At 25.4% G+C, this 21,888-nt stretch overlaps 1 protein-coding gene across 1 annotated transcript in view; it reads right to left on the bottom strand.

Moving 5' to 3' along the window:
* Nucleotides 1-18,406: 18,406 nt before the first annotated feature.
* Nucleotides 18,407-21,888, bottom strand: part of LOC122507607 (serine/threonine-protein kinase NLK) — a gene marked incomplete at its 5' end in the record, with an annotated part of 30,552 nt that continues 27,070 nt past the window's right edge. Inside the window, one exon of the mRNA XM_043620410.1 lies at nucleotides 18,407-20,135. Coding sequence (XP_043476345.1) covers nucleotides 20,081-20,135 — 55 coding nt within the window. The remainder of the gene's footprint in view (nucleotides 20,136-21,888) is intronic.

Raw genomic sequence — 21,888 nt, 5'->3', positions numbered from 1 at the left:
TGCTCTCCTAAACTTGAGTACCAATGGCGTTGGCGAGCGGCTGCTTGACAAAAAGGTCAGCAGCTCTATCAAAAAGGAGAGTTGCTCGCCCAAAAAGGAGAGTAACTCGCCCAAAAATAAAGTGAGCTGTGCGTTTCTTTTTAACGCAGCAGTTCACCGCATTGGGCGAACAGCTCTACCAACAGTTTTTCAGTGTAGGGGAACTGAGAATTCAGTTTTCTTTCTTTATTTATTTATTTGAAGAAAACCAAGCCCAACGGTAAAAACCAATAACAGGGCTACAAAATGTAAACTTAAAAATTACAACTTAATAGCAAATTGTCAACAAATCACGACGCTTGTTTTAAATACTTATGTGTAGCCATTACAAACTCATTCAAGGATGTACAAAATAAATCTAAATTTTCATCCTCATTTTTCTTCAAAATAATCAATTGACAACGCTGGCGGAATATAAATGACAATAATAACAATAACAAGATCATCAATGTAAACTTTAACCCCAACTAAATTAATTTTTTTTAATAATAATAGGGGAGAGTCTCCAGTTGTGAGACACCTCCAGTTGTGAGACAGTCAATTTTTTTTAACATGCAATATTAAAAAGCCGATTGGTTTATATAAAAACATTTCTTTTTATATGAGCCAACTTTTTCGTGTACGCCGAAGCGGATATATAAACTGTTTTTGTTAAATACCAACACTGTGTGTGATAATCGACTAAAAAGCGTTTTTTCAATAAATACAAAGTACTTTTTTTCCAAGTTAATTAATTGGAAAAGGTAAATGTAATGCATTTTCTTTTAGTGTTTTCCTTATATTTTGTAATGCAATATTGCATTGTTCCAATCTACGGTTGAAAATAATTTAATTTTCCTTTTTCAAAATAGCGCCAATTTCTGGGTGTGAGACACAGCAAATCACCAGTTGTGAGACGGTGTCAACACCCATCTGGGCAGCATAAAAAATACGAATTTGCAGGCATACTATTTAAATGTTGTTTTGATTTTTTTTCTAGTATTTTTGGGCATGTCAAGTGGAAAAAAGTCAATTGATTCAGAAGAAATGAATTTTAATGCTCTTGTTGAAGCTATTAAATTGTGTTTATTTGATAGTCATATTTTGGCGAATAAATATTATTATTTAGCATATAATAATATATATTATTAATATATTTAATTATTTCTACTAAACATAACGTTTTATGTCAAACTTATTAAATTTTAGCAATTTTTAATGAGTGTCTCACAACTGGAGACATTTTTTTTTTTTTAAAAAGCTATGTGCTCGGAAAATGTATCGTAAAATTTTTTGAGTTCATCGAAACACTATACTTTCTTTTAATAAAAGTTGCGTATTTCTGTTACCTTTCGAACGGTGTATTTTATTAACAATTTCGTTTACCCGTTTACAATTTGCGGGTCAAAAATGAAACCCGTCTCACAACTGGAGACTCTCCCCTAAATTACTAAAGTCAATTGCACTGCAAGAATATTTCGAATTAATTGCAATAAGCACACCTCCGCCAGTTCTATCTTCTCGGTCATTTCTATAAACATTGAATAAATTAACATCAAAAAATTCTGAGGAGAGTAAGTCTTGTTTCAACCATGTTTCTGTAAACGCAATTACATTATAATTATAAATATCAACTGATTTAATTAGATACTTCAATTTTGTATTTATACCTCGAATATTCTGATAATACAATTTTAATTTTTCATTACAGGTTTGAGGGGAGTTGATATTATTGTTGGAATGTTGTCCCTGTAGACTAAACGAAGGTTCTTCTCTCCCTTGGAAATCCGTTCTGCTAATTGTTGTTTAAGTTCCCTGAACTGGCGCTGTTGCATTGGAGTACGATCCTGTGACAGCATGATATTGGGAATCATTGACAATGTTTGAATTTCCTTCCGATTCTTGATAAATGCTTCGAGTACCTCCACAGCCAAAAGTTCAGTTTGAAAAATAATTTTTAAAGGACGTATCAAAACCTGAGATATCGCACCCAAACGAATACAAGTTATATCACCAAAATCAACCTCTTTATAAAACAATCGAATGAAATCTTTAACTTTACTTTTATCTGTGTTTAAATTAGATTCTGCAGTATTTTCGGGAAAATTAAATAATATCAAGTTTCTTGAAACTAAAATAAAAAAATGTGATTGTAAATTGTTGTTTCAAAGCTGTATGTCATTGTTTCACATCAAACAGTCACTAGAATGCGTAAAGTAATCATTTTACGCACTGAAAATCACTTTACACACTGTTTTCAGTGTGTAAAATTCAATTTTACAGGTTAGTGTTGCAAAAAATATTTTTCCTATGGAAAAAGTTTTTGAAAAATATGCCTTTTTATTTGTGTTAGGTAGTTTTTGAGGTTGAGGATAGTTTTTTGAAAAATTCTTCTTAATGATATGTTAGAGCACTAAATTAATTCTCAATTCCTGTGAAAGAGATTTTTAAAAATTCTTACTTTTTAGTGCACCATACGTTTTCTTAAATAGTTTAACTGCTTTAAATTTTTATATATGGTACTAAATTAGCATTAAATTAGTTATAAAAACTTCTGAAAAAGTTTTTTAAATATTCATATTTTTGAGGGTATGGTACTTGTAGCTATACGTCAAGCATATGTAGTACCATACGTTTCCTAAAAAGTTTTACAGCTCTAAATTTTTATATATGGTACTAAATTAACACTAAATTAGTTCTAAATTCCTGTGAAAAAGTTTTTTAAAAATTGTTATTTTTTAGGGTATGGTACTTGTAGCTATACGTCAAGCTTGTAGTACCATACGTTTTCTTAAAAAGTTTAACAGCTCTTAATTTTTATATATGGTACTAAATTAGCACTAAATTAGTTCTAAATTTCTATGCAAAAAATTTTTAAAAAAAATATTTTTTTTCGTTAGGTAGTTTTTGAGATTAAGGGTACAGTACAGTCAATCTGGCATTTTTTTTGGAAAAAAATACTTTACTTAAGATTATTTCATAAATCGTTAGTGGAACATGTGATTAGCTTAAAACCAAAAAGTTGGGACACCCCCCTTGGGGAGGGGGGAGAAACTCAAAATTTCTTTGGATTTGATTTTGTACGAAAACCGTAAGTCGTACTGAAAAATTTCTTAAATAAAAATTGTAGAGAACAAATTTCTCTACATTTTATCTTATTGGGCCCCTACTGTACAACTTAATGCGCGAAAGCTAGAGGACGCCAAAATTGCAAAGAATCAGTTTTTCCCCTTTTTCGTATCAAAAAAACCCTTTTTGCGTTTTGGTGTAAATAGAAAAGTTGTAGAGCTCAAAAAAACCTACAAAATTCATGTACATAATTTTTTTCTTAGTTGCACTCTTTCGGAGGTACAGTCTACTTATGAATTGTTACGGATAGATAATCCATATAACACAAGACCACAAATTTTTTTTTGAAATACCATACCATTGACTGGACCATGTTTTTTATATTTTCTGAGTCGCTGAATTCGAATCCGAACTCAGTTTCCGCCATCACGTCAAATTTCTTCAAAATAGCGGATCCAATATGGCTGTCGAATTTTTAAAAAATTTATCAGATTTACTTAAAACTTGTTACTCGGGCCCAGTAAAAAAAATTCGATACACGACCGAGGAGTTAGTATACGAGCTCGGTAGCTCGTATGAGAAATATGAGAAGTCTCTCATACGAGCCTTTTCAGTAATGAGAAGTGTATAGATGCTTGTATACGAGGTGACTTTTAAAGCATTTTTATTAATGTAACACTATTTTAAAGTAAATGTAGATAATAGAAATGAATTTTCTCATCTAAAACAAAGCTTAATTCATAAGAGAAATGAAGTTTTAAGAAAAAAAGGATAATTTTGTTCAAAAAATTTATTCACACTGAAAAAAGGTTAGAATTTGATAATTCCTTGTTACTCTTACTTACCGACATTAGATATTTCTCGGATGCAGTAAGCACGATTTTGTATTAGCGGTAGAATAAATAAGTTTTTCTTCATTACTAATTAATAATATATTATTATTTATTTATTATATAAATGTTCTTATATAAAATAATTAAATTTAATACAAAATCGTGCTTACCGCATCCGAGAAATATCTAATTTCAGTAAGTAAGAGTAACAAGGAATTATCAAATTCTAACCTTTTTTCAGTGTAAATAAATTTTTTGAACAAAATTATTCTTTTTTTCTTAAAACTTCATTTCCCTTATGAATTTAGCTTTGTTTTAGATGAGATAATTCATTTCTATTATCTACATTTACTTTAAAATAGTGTTACATTAATAAAAATGCTTTAAAAGTCACCTCGTATACAAGCCTTTTCCGTAATGAGAAGTGTATACACTTCTCATTACGGAAAAGGCTCGTATCAGAGATTTCTCATATTTCTCATACGAGCTACCGAGCTCGTATACGAACTCCGCAGTCCGTGTATCGAATTTTTTTTACTAGGGGGGTTTTTGGGGTCGCTGAATACGTATCTCACCTTAGTTTTTTAAAATTCAAAATGGCGGATTACTTTATGGCTGACGAATTTTTAAAAAATTTATCAGATTCACTTGAAACTTCTTACTTGAGGATTTTTGGGGTCGCTTTTAATACGAATTTCTACTTAGATTTTCAAAATTCAAAATCTGATAATTTTTTTAAAAATTCGTTAGCCATATTGGATCCGTCATTTAAAATTTTTTTAAACTAAGGTAAAATTCGTATTCAGCAACCCCAAAAACCCTCAAGTAAGAAGTTTCAAGTAAATATGATAAATTTTTTAAAAATTCGTCAGACATATTGGATCCGCCATTTTGAATTTTAAAAAACTAAGGTGAAATACGTATTTAGCGACCCCAAAAACCCCCGAGTAACAAGTTTTAAGTAAATCTAATAAATTTTTTAAAATTTCGACAGATTGGATCCGCTATTTTGAAGAAATTTGACGTGATGGCGGAAACTAAGTTCGGATTCAAATTCAGCGACCCAAAAAACATAAAAAAACATGGTCCAGTCAATGGTATGGTATTTCAAAAAAAAATTTGTGGTCTTGTGTTATATGGATTATCTATACGTAACAATTCATAAGTAGAGTGTACCTCCGAAAGAGTGCAACTTAAAAAAAATTATGTACACTGGAACCTCGCTCGTGTCAAACCCGCTGCTGTGACTATGTTTACAAAGTTTGGTGAGGAGGTAGTGAGGCGGGGAAAAGAAATGTAGAGAGCGCTACAGTGTCGTGAGCATTCGTAAGAAAATAGTGTTCCGTAAGGGCGCTGATAAAAAATTTATTATAATGTCGGAAATAAAACCCAGAAAAAGAAGCAAAACATTTTTTTTTTTCATTTTTCGGAATGTTTAAATGAAAATGTTTACTTTTTAAAATAAAAATTCAAGCACATAAAGGAACTTGTGAAAATTAGTGTTAGCAGACCATGTCTCAAAACTTTCATACGGCCATGTACGACCTTTCAAGGACGTTCCCGCTCGTGTAAACATACTCCCGATCCGTTTACACGAGCGGGGTTTCAGTGTATATGAATTCTGTAGGTTTTTTTGAGCTCTACAACTTTTCTATTTACACCAAAACGCAAAAATGGTTTTTTTTTATACGAAAAAGGGGAAAAACTGATTCTTTGCAATTTTGGCGTCCTCTAGCTTTCGCGCATTAAGTTGTACAGTAGGGGCCCAATTAGATAAAATGTAGAGAAATTTGTTCTCTACAATTTTTATTTAAGAAATTTTTCAGTACGACGAAAAGTTTTTTAAAAATTGTTATTTTTTAGGGTATGGTACTTGTAGCTATACGTCAAGCTTGTAGTACCATACGTTTTCATTAAAAGTTTAACAGCTCTAAATTTTTATATATGGTACTAAATTAGCACTAAATTAGTTCTTAATTCTGGTACAGAAGAAAAATTTTTTTGTGAAAGTGGTACTTGTAGGTACAAACTTTCCAGTGTGATTACAAAATTGTACACTTTTGTTAATTATTTAAATGACTTCTTAAATAATACAAAAAAATTAACCTAAAATCACACTCAGAAAAGTACATATCTATAATTTACAAATTAAACAGAATAAGTTTCGATTTCGTTACTAATAATATATAAAAAAAGAAGCTTATTTACAGAAAAGGAAAGACAATCTAGGACATTTTTTTAGTTTTCTTAATTTTTTTTGTTCTTTATTAAAATTTAAAATTATTGAAAAATTTCCTGGTATCTTTACGGCAGTGTTTTGTCAAAACAAATTATTTGACTTTTTGCTCTCCACGGCAGGTTTGAACAAATTTAAATTTTTTTTGTACCACACCAACCGTCTTTCGTCTGCTTTCGTCTTTCTATAAAGGCGCTCTCACAGCTAGTAGGCAGCATACAAATTTGCATTTACTATCTCTTTCACTCTAATTGATTTTCTCTCTTACTCCAATTACTGCCTGCGCAGGCAGGCAGAGCTGTGAGAGCTCCATAAGAAATCTCTAGAAACAAAATTTGTGAAAATTATGGATAGTACGAAAAAATGTAAATTTGTTCAAAACTACCGTGTATCGTCATTAATATTTTTCTCTATATACTCAAAGCAAAGCACAGCTGCGCAAAAAAATCTTTAGATAATTAAAAATAAAGATAACTTAAAAATAATTGCAATTTTATTTAGAATATACTTTATTCTGTTAAATTTTTTAATAACTTTACGAATTCAATTGAATTTTAATAAACAAAAATAATGTTTCAAATCATCTGGAGAAACTTATCGTAAAATATAAATATACTCTAAACCTATAAGGTTATAATGAGAAAAGAATTTAATTTTCAATTGTAATTTCAAAAGGAATTAATATACAATATCAATTTGCCATGTGTAGTTAAATTTTGAAGTTTCAATTCAAATGCTAGAGAAATATTTTATAGTTAATTCAATTAATTTTTATAAAAATTAAATCCTAAATAAAATTATGAATACAATTTCTTTTTAAATTGTAATTTGAAATTGAATATAAGTTGCAATACTCAACGAATTTCAATTTCGAATTGAATTTTACATTAAATGTGAATTTTAAATTTCTATTTAAATTCGATTGCCTAATTAAATTTAAAATCATATGCAGTTAGCTCTTACGAGTTGTGAATTTTAACAGGTTGTTAAAATTGTAGGCAGGTTAACTTGTAATACTTTTTATTTTTTTTTCAAAAATTTTTGTCAAAGCTGCTTGTAATTCTGTGGTGGAAAGCCATAACAGCACAACTGAAATTTTTATTAATTTTAAGATATTATCAGTTTATTATAAATTTAAAAATGCAAATTAGTGCAAAAAATATTACATAACATAATCGCACAACTGCACTTTTGGTAACGAAAGATTAATATTATAATATTAATAATACTGAATCGATTTTAATGAAATTTGAATATGTTTCAAATGTAGACAAGACAATTCTAGAAAATAAAATAAAAATTTTTTTTAACCCTCCGTCACAACACATGGGAAAAAATTACGACTTTACACACGTTTAGAGGGAATCCCTCACCACATTGTAAAATAAGCAAAATTACAACATAAACAAAGGAATCAACAAAAATTTAGTTTTAACACAAACTTACAAATATGTAGTAAATTATTCTAAATTATGAAATTAATAAAAATAATTTTCGGTCTCAAAAATAAAAATTAATTACACGAATGGACATCTTCGAAGGAATTCCACTTGACACGTAAAAATAATGTAACATTAACAAATAAGCAAAAAAATCATTAAACAATTCATTTTAATTATATTTATAATATAATTTTGTCATTAACCAACAGTGGAACAAAAGATGTTTTGAAAACTTGATTTTTTTATTTAACATAACCTCACTTTTTCGAGTTTTTTCTGGCTTTAAAGCTTCATAATTATATATTAATTATATTTAAACTAAATGTTTTTTTAGAAATGTGTTGAGGAGTAAATTGTCGAAAGGTATAGAAACTGATTTTATTTTGCAATGAGGAAAACAAAAGTTATTTAAAAAATACTGAAACCGTAGAGGGAATCCCTCCCTAAGTGTGTGACGGAGGGTTAAAAGTCAAAAAAAAATTTTTTTAATTTTCAAAAAAATTTTTTAGGGTTAATTATGAAGTGACCACTGTATCATTCCTTTCCACTTAAAAATAACTTTATGATATTTTTAACTTAAAATTTTGAGTTTTGTGGCAGTTATGGAGGGGTAAAAATTCGAAAAACGCATTTTTCTTAAAAACTACTATGCATTTAAATGAGCTTTGGATATGTTGAAAAGACAATTAAAGAGATTCCAAAAAGAAATTTCAAATATGTTTTTCAAAAAATTTTAAAAATCTTTTTTTTTCAAAAATTTTATTTTGAAATTTTCAAAAGAATTTTTTTTAGTTCTATTGAAGTGTGACATTTTTATTTATTTTAACTGTTCTACTTAATGCAACAATTTTGACATAGTACATGATTTCAGGGAATGTCTCGGTGAAAAATTCAAAAAACCCTAACCGGAACATTTTTATTTAGTATGTGAATGGTTAATTAATTAATTATTTAATTACAAATTAATACTTAGGGGTTTTCTAAACACAAGTCTGAAGTTGATGTTAAAACAAATTAATTTCAAAAAAATCCAAATATTTTTATTTTAGCATTTAAACATTTTTTTCTTTTGGATCATTGAAGCGGTACATCAAACTTTTTTTATTTTACTTTTTTAACAGCTCCCGTGTGGAAAAGTGGTGTTAGCCCACGCCGGGGGCCCGCATGGATCGCCCACATCCATGAGGGGCCCACGTGGGTGATCCAGGCGAGGCCCCTCATGGAAACGACATGCTGATCGATAAGGGTGCCCGCATGGGCGATCCACGCGGGTGGCCCTCGCGTTTGCCCTCATCTTTGCCCTCAACTTACCCTCACCTTTATTTTTCAAAATTAAGTTAATAAATTAATTATTTATTAATAATAAACAAGTTCAATTATTAATAAATAACATTGTTACTTAACGATTTTTACTTTTTTTTATTAAATCGTGACCAAAAAAAAAAAAAAATCTGACGCACTCGGAAATAGAACCTACGACCTACGGACTATCAGACAAACGCTTTACCACTGTGCTACGGGACCTACTTGAAAATTATTGCTTTATTGTAGGTGAATTGCTGACTTGCTTTTGATGATTCAATAAAACATTGTTGACACTAATACACCATAACAAAAAACGTGTTTTTCATTGTTTAAAATCATTATAATCATTAATTTTTGTTATGTAAAAAAATATTTTTTGTTTGGACTTAGAAATTTTTGCTGGTAAATGATGTGGGCGATCCATGCGGGCCTCTCGCGTGGGCCCTCAAGGATTTGCCCTCATGTGAGTTCAATATTTTCAAAAAAGTAGCATTAAATATTTGTTAAAAAAGTGTTTTTCATTGTTTAAAATGATTGTAAACATTAATTTTTTGTTTGAACTTAGAAATTTTTGCTAGTCAATGATGTGGGCGATCCATGCGGGCCTCTCGCGTGGGCCCTGAAGGATTTGCCCTCATGTGAGTTCAATATTTTCAAAAAAATGTAAATAATTTGATGTTAAATATGTGTTTTTCATTGTTTATAATCATTATAAACATTAAATGTTAAAGTAATAAAAAATTATTTGAAGTTTGGACTTTGAAATTTTTGCAAGTCAATGATGTGGGCAATCCATGCGGGCCCCCTGTGTGGCTCTCATGGATTTGCCCACATGGATCAGCCCTCGTCGGCCCCCGCCGGGGGCCCTCACGTCGTGTGGGCTTGATGAGGGCTTTTTCCACACGGGAGTCTTAATTTTTAAAAAATAATGGCCTAGATGGTTTTAGCGTGCGTCGCGGTAAAAAAGCTCAAAAAATCTTAAAATTTGATTTTAAAATTTTCAAAATTTTTTTGTTTGTTTAAAAAATATTTTTTTGTCAACTTCAGATTTGTATTTAGCAACCTCAATAACTCTTTAGTAATAACTTGCAAAAGAATTTGACAGGCTTTTTAAAATTAACCATTCACATACAACATAAAAATGAACCGGGTAGGGATTTTTGACTTATTCACCGTGACATTCCCTGAAATCATGTCGAGTAAAAATTATTTTTAAGTAGAACAGAAGGGAGTAAAATGAGAAAATACATAAAAATGTCACACTTCAAAAGAACTAAAAAAATTTTTTTGAAAATTTCAAAATGAAAATTTTTTGAAATTTAAAAAAAATATTTGGAATTTTTTTAAAAACAAATTTGAATTTTTTTTTGAATCTCTTTAATTGTCTTTTTAATATATCCAAAGCTCATTAAAATGCATACAGTAGTTTTTAAGAAAAATGAGTTTTTCGATTTTTTACCCCTCCATTTTTCATTACTCCCCCAAAAAAGCGAATTTTGAGTTCAAAATTGCAGAAAGTTATATTCATATGGAAAGTAATAATTATATGGGCCAAATTTAAGGAAAATAGATGCGGAGCAGTTTTTGCACACTCAACCCCCTAAGCCCTTTACATGAATAAAGAAGAATAATATTTTGCAAAAAAAATTTTTTTTAATTTTTAGTCTCACTTATCAAAGTAGTAACGACCAAATTATTATAGTCAAGATTAAAAAACTCAAAATGTTCACCAAAGAACGTTATTCAATTAATTCTGCTGGAAATGCTGACTCAGACAATTTGGATGTTGTCGACTCCGAATCCATTGTAAAAATTAAAAAATCCAAAATATCTACTAAATATTTGTTTGTTTATTTAGAATCATATTGCTGTATAATAAAATTTTATTCTTTCTATTAAGATGAATGAACTTGATTTTATAAATGTTAGATTGTACAGAAAATAACTTAGAAATTAAATTTACTTGTCGTTAATGCTACCTTCACGAGGAAGCAAATTTTTTTGCTGATCGTAAAGAGGAAGCAAAATGTTAATGTAATAAACATCTGGATTCACAACTTGTTAATATTATAAAAACCAACATTATAATTAAAAATTGTCTATCGTCGAAGAAAAATCTTAACTCTTTAGGTTAGTCAATTTTTTAAGATAGATTATAAATAATCAGTACGTCAAAATTGCATAAAATGTCTCGAAGAAGAAACCCTTCCGATTGGAAAAATAATTAAAAATGAAAAATTAAAAGATATTATGGAAAATTATACGAAATTCGATACGAAAAGCCGAAAGAAGGGAATATACATATGATTGTATATGTGTAAATTTATGTGTATGAGTTTTATGTAAATGTGTAAGTTTATATATGTGTGTTTTGTGACACTGTCGAACCTGGATAAGCGCAATTTTTCTCGCTTATCCAGTTATCCACTTAACGATTTCTCTCGCTTAGAAAGGTTTATGAATTAATATTGTCTTTTAATTAATTTAATGAATGAATGTACAATAAATAAATGTTACAATGTTTAAGTTAAACTGAAATATTTTACTTATTTATTTTTAAAATATTCGGTCATTTTTGTTTGCTTTTTTGTTTTTGCTAATAGATCTTAAGGCAGATTATAGTTTAATAAAATTTTAAAATATACTGTAAAGATAATTCTCGCTTATAGAGGTCTGTGAGAGAAGCGACTCTCGCTAATAAAAGGGTGGCTTCTCTCACTTACAGAAGTCTAGACGAGAAAAACGACTCGCGATTACAGAATCTCGCTTTATATTACATGTAAAAGCGACGGGACCAGCAAATGACTCTCGCTCATTCAGGTTCGACTGTACTTTTATTAAATTTAATTATTCAGTTTTTTAATTTCAAAATCAGACTTAGACGCTGTTAGATTCATTTTTCAAAATTTTTACACTCAAAAATTAACTGAAGTTGGTTACATATTTTAACGTGAACTATATATATAATAGCACAACTGATTCAAAATTTGTGGTTAGGAGTGTTCATACTTTTTACAAAATCTGACAACGAACTATAGGCACATATTTTCTAAATTACCTAAATCATTTATGCTTTTGCATGGATTAAAAATCTTTTGGATTTATAGGAGTTACAACAAAAATTTAATTTCGTTTTTTCCTGACACTAAAGAATATTCTGATTTTCACTTCAAGAATTATTAAATATTTTAAAAAATTTTCTATTACATTTATTTACAAATTTTGACAAAAGTAAAATTATTCGAAAACATCAATAACTTCTTTTTTAAATAAATATTTAATCATTATTATTTTTCTATAGGAATTAAGATTTTCAAATTCAAACCTTCTGAAATTCAATAACTCATAATAAATTTAAGATGACAGAGGGATAAAATCATTATTTTATATCATAAGAATATTGTAACTATAAATTCAAATTTTCAAAGATTTTAATTTGAACACTTTTCAAAATTCAATTATTTCTAAAAATTCAAGCTATAATGCTTTTAATATTCAATTATAATTTAAAATTTTAAGTGAAATTCATTTTTTTATCAATTTTTATTAGAAAATTTATAGAGAATTCAATTATTTAAATACAAAAAAAAATTTGAATTTTTTTTTGAAGAATTTTATCAAAATTTTAAAAAATATTTTAATTCCTGTGAAAAATTTTATTTATGAAAATAATTGAATTCAGGAGAACAATATAATTATTTATGATAATAGTTCATTTCTTGTAAAGAATTTTATTCAAAATTTTTTAAATAATTGAATTTATGTAAAATTTTATTAAAATAGTAGACATTAAAAATAACTGAAATTTTGTCAAGAATTTTATTATATTTTTTGAAAATAATTTTGAATTTCTGTAATCAGTTGTTCTTTAAATTTCTAGTTAAATTCATTTAAAATTAAAATTTTCTAAAATTTCAAATTGAAACCTTTGAAGTTCATGTATTTATGAAGATGGTAAACGCAACTGTTTTGAAATCCAATTAATTTTCAAATTTTTAAGTAAAAATGTTCATTAAATAATTTTATGATAGTTGTTCAACAATTAAGTTATTTAAAAAGAAATTATTGTCAGACAAAGAAAATTAAAAAAATATTGTGACTACCTATAAATTAAAATTCTCGAAGATTTTAATTTGAACCTTTTTCAAAACTAAATTATTTCTAAAAATTCAATCTATAATGCTTTTAATATTCAATTATAATTTAAAATTTTAAGTGAAATTAATTTTTAAAAAATTTTTATTAGAAAATTTGTCGAGAATTCAATTATTTAAATACAAAAATAAAAAAATGATTAAATAATTGAATATTACTTAAAATTGAATTTTTATGAAGAATTTTATCAAAATTTTTTTAAATAATTGAATTCTAGTGAAAAAATTTATTTATGAAAATAATTGAATTCCGGAGAACAATATTATTATTTATGATAATAATTAATTTCTTGTGAAGAATTTTATTCAAAAATTTTTAAATAATTGAATTTTTCAGAATTTTTTAAAACTTTTTGAAAATAATTGAATTCCTGTGAAATTTTTATTAAAATTTTGTTTAAATAATTAAATTCTTTTGGAAAATTTTACTAAAATAGTAGATATTAAAAATAATTGAAATGAGGAAATTTTTTGAAAATAATTGAATTCTTTAGAAGAATTTTATTAAAATATCTTAAATAATTGAATTGCTTCGAAGAATTTTATTTTTAAAATTTGACGAAGATAATTGAATTGTTTCGAAGATTTTTATAAAAATTTTTGACAATAATTGTATTTCTAGGAAGAATGTTATATTTTACAAAAATAATTGTATTCTATAATCGATTTATTTATTAGAATTTTTTTAAATAATTGAATTCTCGAGAAAAATTTTATTATTTAAGAAAATAATATATTTCTTGTGAAGAATTTTATTCAAAATTTTTTAAATAATTGAATTTCCATAAGACATGTATTATTTGTTTAAATAATTGAATTCTTTTGAGAAATTTTATTAAAATAGTAGATATTAAAAATAATTGAATTTTTGCCAAGAATTTTATTAAATTTTTTGAAAATAATTGAATTTCGAAGAAGATTTTTATTATTGATAAAGATAATTGAAATTTTGAAGAGTTTTTAAAAATTTTTGAACATAATAATTGAATTTATGCGAAGAAATTTATCACTTTTGAAAATAATTGAATTTCTGTAATTAGTTTTTTTTTAAATTTCTACTTAAATTCATTAAAAATTGAAATTTTCAAAAATTTCAAATTGAAACCTTTGAAGTTCATCTATTTTTTGAAGATGGTAAACGCCACTTTTTTGAAATCCAATTAATTTTGAAATTTTTAAGTAAAATTATTCATTAAATAATTTCTAAGTAAAAATTTTATGATAGTTGTTCAAGAATTAAGTTATTTAAAAAGAAATTATTGTCAGAAATAGAAAAATTGAAGAGTTTGTATTAGAATTCTTGTCAATTTCATAGTTTATTGAGGCAAACAAAAAAGACACAAAAATTCAGAATTTTCTTATAAATTCTAAAAATTTAATTTTTTCCAGTACTTAAAAAAAAAATCCCTGACTTTTCTCTGATTTCCCTGACCAATTCTATTTTCCCTGACCCGTGGCATCCCTGATTTAGGTAATTAAGAAGATACGTGCCGATGATTCGTTAGGAGATTTTTTAAAAAATCTCTGCGCGCAGAGAAAAACTTTTCGAAAACGAATGTTTACCAATTTTACGTCATTTGAACCAGACAGTGCCGTTTTTGTTGGGCGATAACTGTTGGTCGAACATAACTAAGAAATCTCAGAGATCATCGAACATTCTTAAACTAGAAATATGTTAAATTTTACATCAAGTCGTATATTTTAATAAATAGGATGAGCCTGTTTTAAAAATATATCAAATAATAAGTCTAAATATCAAGAATCAAATAAATCCTTTGATTTTTCGATTTCAAAGAAGTAAGAGAATATTAAAACTCGCTTATCTCGAAATAATGACAAATTAATGTGGTTGTGCTGCGATGCCTTTCCTCCACAGAAGTTGACGTGGGAAAATTTGTACTAGGAAATTTTAATTCTGAAAGGTATGTGCACTATAAAGTTATTGTTTAAATAAACAATACATTAATTATCATTTGTTATTATATAATATTATTTCGTATATCACAATTCAAATAATTGATTTCTCATTTGTTGAAAATAACGTTTTTATATTGAATTTAAATAATTAAAATATTTCGAAATGTTTTTGTTTATTAAATAATAAATTATAATAAAAATGAGTTATTCTTCATGTTCACAAAGTAACTGTATATTACAAAAATAAAATTTTTGATTATTTACTACTGGCAATTTGTGAACTATACGCGTCCCTAAAATCGTCTAAGATGCGCGATTTAAGCGTTTGAAGGCCTGAGCAGAATAAAACGGGAAGCGAACAAAAGTATAAAATAGAAAAGAATAGACGACTTAATATACGTCACGTAAATTACATGTGATTTTTTTACGTATATTACCTAAAAAAATTTCAAACACAATGCAACTGAAGATTTAGAGAAGAGAAGGAGGGGTTTTCGACACTAATAGTATCGTATCGATATTGTCAGGGCTCGAACCAGTGAAAGTATTTAAAAATATGGACTTTACGGACCAAAAATGAAAAATTACGGACCAATTACTGACAAAAATGTAACCAGTCAGAGTCAAATAAGAGAACATTTTACTTGTAACTAGAAATTAATTTTTTCCATAACTATAAAACATGAAGAAATCAATTACTCCGAGTCTTCGACTCGGAGTGATTGATTTCTTCATGTTTTATAATAATTAAAAATGTCCGAAAGATAAAATAATTATTTTATATTATAAGAACTACATATATAAGTACTTCTGCAAAATTATTTTCATCATTTCAATTGAATTATTATTTTCAAGAATTTTTAACTTAAATTCTTCTTTAAATCAGTTAATTTTCGTAAAAGTCCTCTGACAATTTTCAAATTCATTTGTTTACAAATATAAAAAAAATTCAATTAAACTTTTCGAAAAAAATTAATTTCAAAATTCAATTATTTCTAAAAATTCACACTACATTTATTGCTTTTTATAATTAATTACTATTTAAAATTCTAACTGAAATTCATCTTTAAAACAATTTTTATTAGAAACTTCTACTAGAATTCAATTATTTAAATACAAATAAAATGCAAATAAATAATTTATTGAATAATTGAATGTTTCTTAACATTGAATTCACACAAAGAGTTTTATCAACAAATTTTTAAATAATTGAATTCTTTTGACGAATTTTAATAAAATTTTTAAGAATAACTACATTTTTCGAGAAATTTGATTAAAATTGTATTGCAAATAATTGAAATTCTGAGATGTATTTTATTATTTATGAAAATAAATGAATTCCTAAAAAGAATTTTATTATTTTTGAACATAATTAAATTTCTGCGAAGAATTTTATTACTCTTGAAAATAATTGAATTTCTGCAAGTACTTTCTCCAAAATTAAAATTTTTTTTCGTGTTGTTAACTAAAATTCTTCTATAAATCCATTATTTTTAATAATTTTTTTAAAAGTTCTTTAAAAATTTTTTAATTCATTTTTTTACTATTCAATTTTCAAAAATTTCAATTATTCGGAAATTCTTCAATTAAATATATATATTAGCAAGTAAAAACTTAAAAAAAAATAATTTCAAGTAAAATTGAAACAAACTTTTACAAAAAAATTAATTCTTCTACAGAATTGTTAATTAAAAGTATGAAAAATTAAAATTTTCAAAAATTTTAATATGAAACCTTTTCAAAATTCTAAAATTTCTAAAAACTCACGCTATAATGCTTTTAATATTTAATTATAATCTAAAATTTTAAGTGAAATTCATTGCTTAATAAATTTCTATTAGAAAATTTGTCGAGAATTCAATTATTTAAATTCAAAAATAAATAATTTATTAAATAATTGAATATTTCTTAAAATTGAATTTTTAGGAAGAATTTTATCAAAATTTTTAAAAATAATTGAATTTCTGTGAAAAATTTTATTAATGAAAATAATTGAATTCCGGAGATCAATATTATTAATTATGACAATAATTAATTTCTTGTGAAGAATTTTATTCAAACTTTTTTAAATAATTAAATTTTTCAAAATTTTTCAAACCTTTTTGAAAATAATTGTATTCTTGTGAAATTTTTATTAAAATTTTGTTTAAATAACTAAATTCTTTTGGAAAATTGTATTAAAATAGTAGATATTAATAATAATTATGAAAATGAGGAAAATTTTGGCAAATTATTGAATTGCTTCGAAGAATTTTATTTTTTACGAAGATAATTGAATTGTTTCGAAGATTTTTATAAACATTTTTGACAATAATTGTAATCCTAGGAAGAATGTTATATTTTACGAAAATAAATGTATTCTATGATCAATTTATTTATTACAAGTTTTTTAAATAATTGAATTCTCGAAAAAAAATTTATTATTTATGAAAATAATTGATTTCTTGTGAAGAATTTTAATCAAAATTTTTTAAATAATTGAATTCTTTTGATGAATTTCAAGAAAAGTTTTATAATAATTACACTTTTCGAAGAATTCCATTAAAATTGTATTAAAAATAATTGAAATTCAGCATTGAGTTTATAAAAATAATTGAATTCTTAAGAAGAATTTTATTTACGAAAATAATTTAAATTCTTATAAAAATTTTATTATTTATGATAATAATTGAACTATTTATAAAAAATTTGTAAATAATTGAATTCCTGTGAAATTTTTATTATTTTAGAAAAAGTAATTAAATGTTTGCGTAGAATTTTATTAATATTTTTTTAAATAATTGAATTCTTTTGGAAAATTTTATTTAAATAGTAGATATTAAAAATAATTGAATTGAGAAAATTTTTTTTTAAAGTAATTGAAATTTTGCCAAGAATTTTATTAAAATTTTTGAAAATAATTGAATTTCTGCAATCATTTGTAATTTCTCTAAAATTCTCCAAATTATATCGTACAATTTGCAAACTTTTCATCCTTTTTCTATCAAATTACGGACTTTTTTTTTAAAAAAACGGACTTTTACGGACTTGAAGCAAATTTACGGACCTCTACGGGATTTACGGACCTAGTTCGAGCCCTGTATTGTCCATCACTAGTGGAAAAGTTTCTAAGGATTCCTGAACTCGGGAGAACTCACTGTATATTATAAATTAATAAAAAAGGTGTTTTTCCAAGTTTGAATATTGATAAAATTTTAATTAATTTATTTTTTTCACGTAACTGTAATTTTTATTGATAAACAATTTATCATAGACTGAAAATATTAATGTAATTCAATTCTAATTGTCACTTTTTTAATCGAAATTAAAAAACTGTTAGAGATAGTCTTTCAAAATGATTTGAATGATGTTATAATTTGAAAGCAAATATTGCGGATGAATTTGTTTTTAAAATCTGATATTGCACGACGCAAAAATTAATCTAAAATCACATTTCAAGTTTTTTGGCAGTGCTTTACTTTGAAATTGTCATTGTGGAAGGCCGCATAATATTCCTTACTTAGTCGCTTACAAAATTGCGAAAAAAATTACATTTAGCATTAATTATTATTTATCAAATGTCTATTAGCTTTTGTTTGCATAAATCAATAATTTTTTCGTTTTCTTTATTCTTATCACCCTCATTTACACTTCGTCCTTAAGTAATTCTTAATTATTAGTTGTTCTTTTATTTCACTTATACGCATAAATACGTATTATTGATCATAACTATTAAATTTTAATTACCCACGATTACACATTTCTAACATTTTTCTCAAATTCAATTACATTTCAGAAAATATAATTATTTATTAGCTTACAAATTCAAGGAAATCAAAATTTTAGCGATTTTGATTAATCTGTAAACAAAATCAACTAGAAATAATCATCAGGAAGGGAATTAAAAATTTTATTTTTAAAAAATATTTATTAAAAGACAAATAATGGAACTAATGTTTTAGACCAAAAATTTTCTTTTCTTTTTTTATCTTCATTAATTGTAATTTTTTATTAGATTACTGACTTTTATGAAATGTAATTGCATTTGACAAATGTCTGTAATGTTTGTCTGTAAAGTTTAGATTAAACTTTTTTTTCTTTAAATATATACTACTAAATTTGTGAGTGTTAATAAAATCAGTAACACTTTTTGAAGGGAAAGTGTGTTAGTCAACCCTTTTTGTCATCATCAACTTCCCTTTGAAAATCGTAAATAATATAAAAATCGATGGACACGAGTATCTACTTATATTTATATAATGTACACAATGTATCATTTTTTTGTTTTCTTTTTTAATATCGACACAAATGCGTTCGCTTTCTTAGAATATAATTATTACTTGGCCTCGTTCGTCACTGTGGTGAACAGTAGATTAAAGTATAATTCAATTGATTTAATTACAGATTGATCTTCTTTATATTAATAATTTTAACTACAATAGTCTTAATATTTGACGTTTGCAATTTAAGATCAATAGTTTCTTCTTTATTTTTGTAATTACATATTAACACGTCGGGCAGGCGATGTAATAATAAATATTAATTCGCTGAGTTCCTTTTCTCTAAAAACAAGAAACTATTATGGTAGAAAAGGGTTTCTATCTTATCAACTCAATTTAAATAATATTAGAAGGAAAAAAATTGTCAAGGTGTACCAGGTATCCACCTTTAGTACTCACAGTCATTAAATGCCAGCCATCTTTGTGATTTACAAAATGAAAAGTTAATTAAATCTAAAAACTGGCCCTCTCACTGTCGAGATTTTCTCGTATTTTCCCATTTCCCATTGTTTTCTCCCTTAAACTAATCATTCAGCCTCTCGCTTCTATCTCTTGAAAATATTCCCTATTTTATGTAATTATCTATTTTTTGCATTGTAGATTTTTTTTGGAAAATTACATTAATTAGCTACGTTTTTGTCCTAAAATTCTTGTTATTTTGTTTAAATCAGCTAATCGAAAATTTTTTTCATGCTACAGTGCTCGGCAGTCTATTGTCTCTCTTGGCTTAATCTTGAGTTTTATTCTTGTTTCGTCCAAAAAAAGTTTTGTGTGCGCGTCGACGTCCAAGATTCCCTTCGGAACAAGAAGACTGCAAGACGATTTTTTCCAAACTCGAAGAAGCATTTTATTCCCATTGATGAGGAGATGGTGGCAATTCCGAGGGATGCGCCACTGTTGAGCTGCAAAATTTTCAGACAGAAAACATTAGAAAAAATTGGTAAATTTTATGTTTTATTTTTTTAAATCTTTTATTATTCTATTTCAGGGTTGCCACAGGTCAGGGAAAAGTCAGGGATTTTTATTAAAAGTACTGGAAAAAATTAAATTTTTAGAATTTTATAAGAAAATTCTGAATTTTTGTGTCTCTTCTGTTTGCCTCATAAACTATGAAATTGACAAGAATTCTAATACAAAACCTTTAATTTTTTCTATTTCTGACAATACTTTCTTTTTAAATAACTTAATTCTTGAAAAACTATCATAAAATTATTACTTAGAAATTATTTAATGAATAATTTTACTTAAAACTTTCAAAATTAATTGGATTTCAAAAGAGTTGCGTTTACCATCTTCATAAATAGATGAAATTCAGAAGTTTGAATTTGAAATTTTAGAAAATTTCAATTTTTAATGAATTTAAGTAGAAATTTTAAGAACAACTGATTACATAAATTCAATTATTTAAACAAAATTTTAATAAAAATTCTACAGGAATTCAATTATTTTGAAATGTGATAAACTTCTTCGCATAAAATCAATTATGTTAAAAAATTCTCGTCAGAATTTCAATTATCTTTATAAATAATAAAAATCTTCTCTGAAATTCAATTATTTTCAAAAAATTTAATAAATTTATTGACAAAATTTCAATTATTTTTAATATCTATTATTTTAATAAAATTTTCCAATAGAATTCAATTATTTTAAAAAAATTTGAATAAATTTCTTCACAAGAAATCTATTATATTATTAAATAATAAAATTTTTCTGGAGAATTCAATTATTTTAAAAAATTATAATAAATAAATTGATCATAGAATACAATTATTTTCGTAAAATATAACATTCTTCTTAGGAATACAATTGTTGTAAAAAATGTTTATAAAAATCTACGAAACAATTCAATTATCTTCGTAAAAAATAAAATTCTTCCCAAGAATTCAATTATTTTCAAAAAATTTCATCATTCCAATTATTTTTAATATCTACTATTTTAATATAATTTTCAAAAAGAATTCAATTAAAGCAACATTTTAATAAAAATTTCACAGAAATTTAATTATTTTCAAAAAGTTTTTAAAAATTCTGAAAAATGCAATTCTTTAAAAAATTTTGAATAAAATTCTTCACAAGAAATTAATTATTATTATAAATACTAATATTGTTCTTCAGAATTCAATTATTTTCATGAATAAAATTTTTCACAGGAATTCAATTATTTTAAAAAATTTTGATAAAATTCTTCGTAAAAATTAAGTTTTAAGAAATATTCAATTATTTAATAAATTATTTATTTTTGTATTTAAATAATTGAATTTTCGACAAATTTAAAAGAAAAAATTAATAAAAAAAAAATGAAATTCACTTAAAATTTTAAATTATAATTGAATATTAAAAGCATTATAGCGTGAATTTTTATAAATAATTGGATTTCGAAAAGGGTTTGAATTAAAATCTTTGAAAATTTGAATTTATAGTTACAATATTCTTATGATATAAAATAATGATTTTATCACTCTGTCATCTTAAATTTATTATAAGTTATTGAATTTCAGAAGGTTTGAATTTGAAAATCTTAATTCCTATAGAAAAATAATAATGATTAAATATTTATTTATAAAAGAAGTTATTGATGGTTTCGAATAATTTTACTTTTGTAGAGATTTGTAAATAAATGTAATAGAAATTTCTTTTTAAATATCTAATAATATT

This window comes from Leptopilina heterotoma, unplaced genomic scaffold (genome assembly GCF_015476425.1).
Source record: "Leptopilina heterotoma isolate Lh14 unplaced genomic scaffold, ASM1547642v1 Lhet_479, whole genome shotgun sequence".
In the NCBI taxonomy this organism is placed as follows: domain Eukaryota; kingdom Metazoa; phylum Arthropoda; class Insecta; order Hymenoptera; family Figitidae; genus Leptopilina; species Leptopilina heterotoma.
The sequence above is the reverse complement of the archived record's forward strand: the minus strand, read 5'-3'. Positions and strand labels throughout refer to the sequence as shown.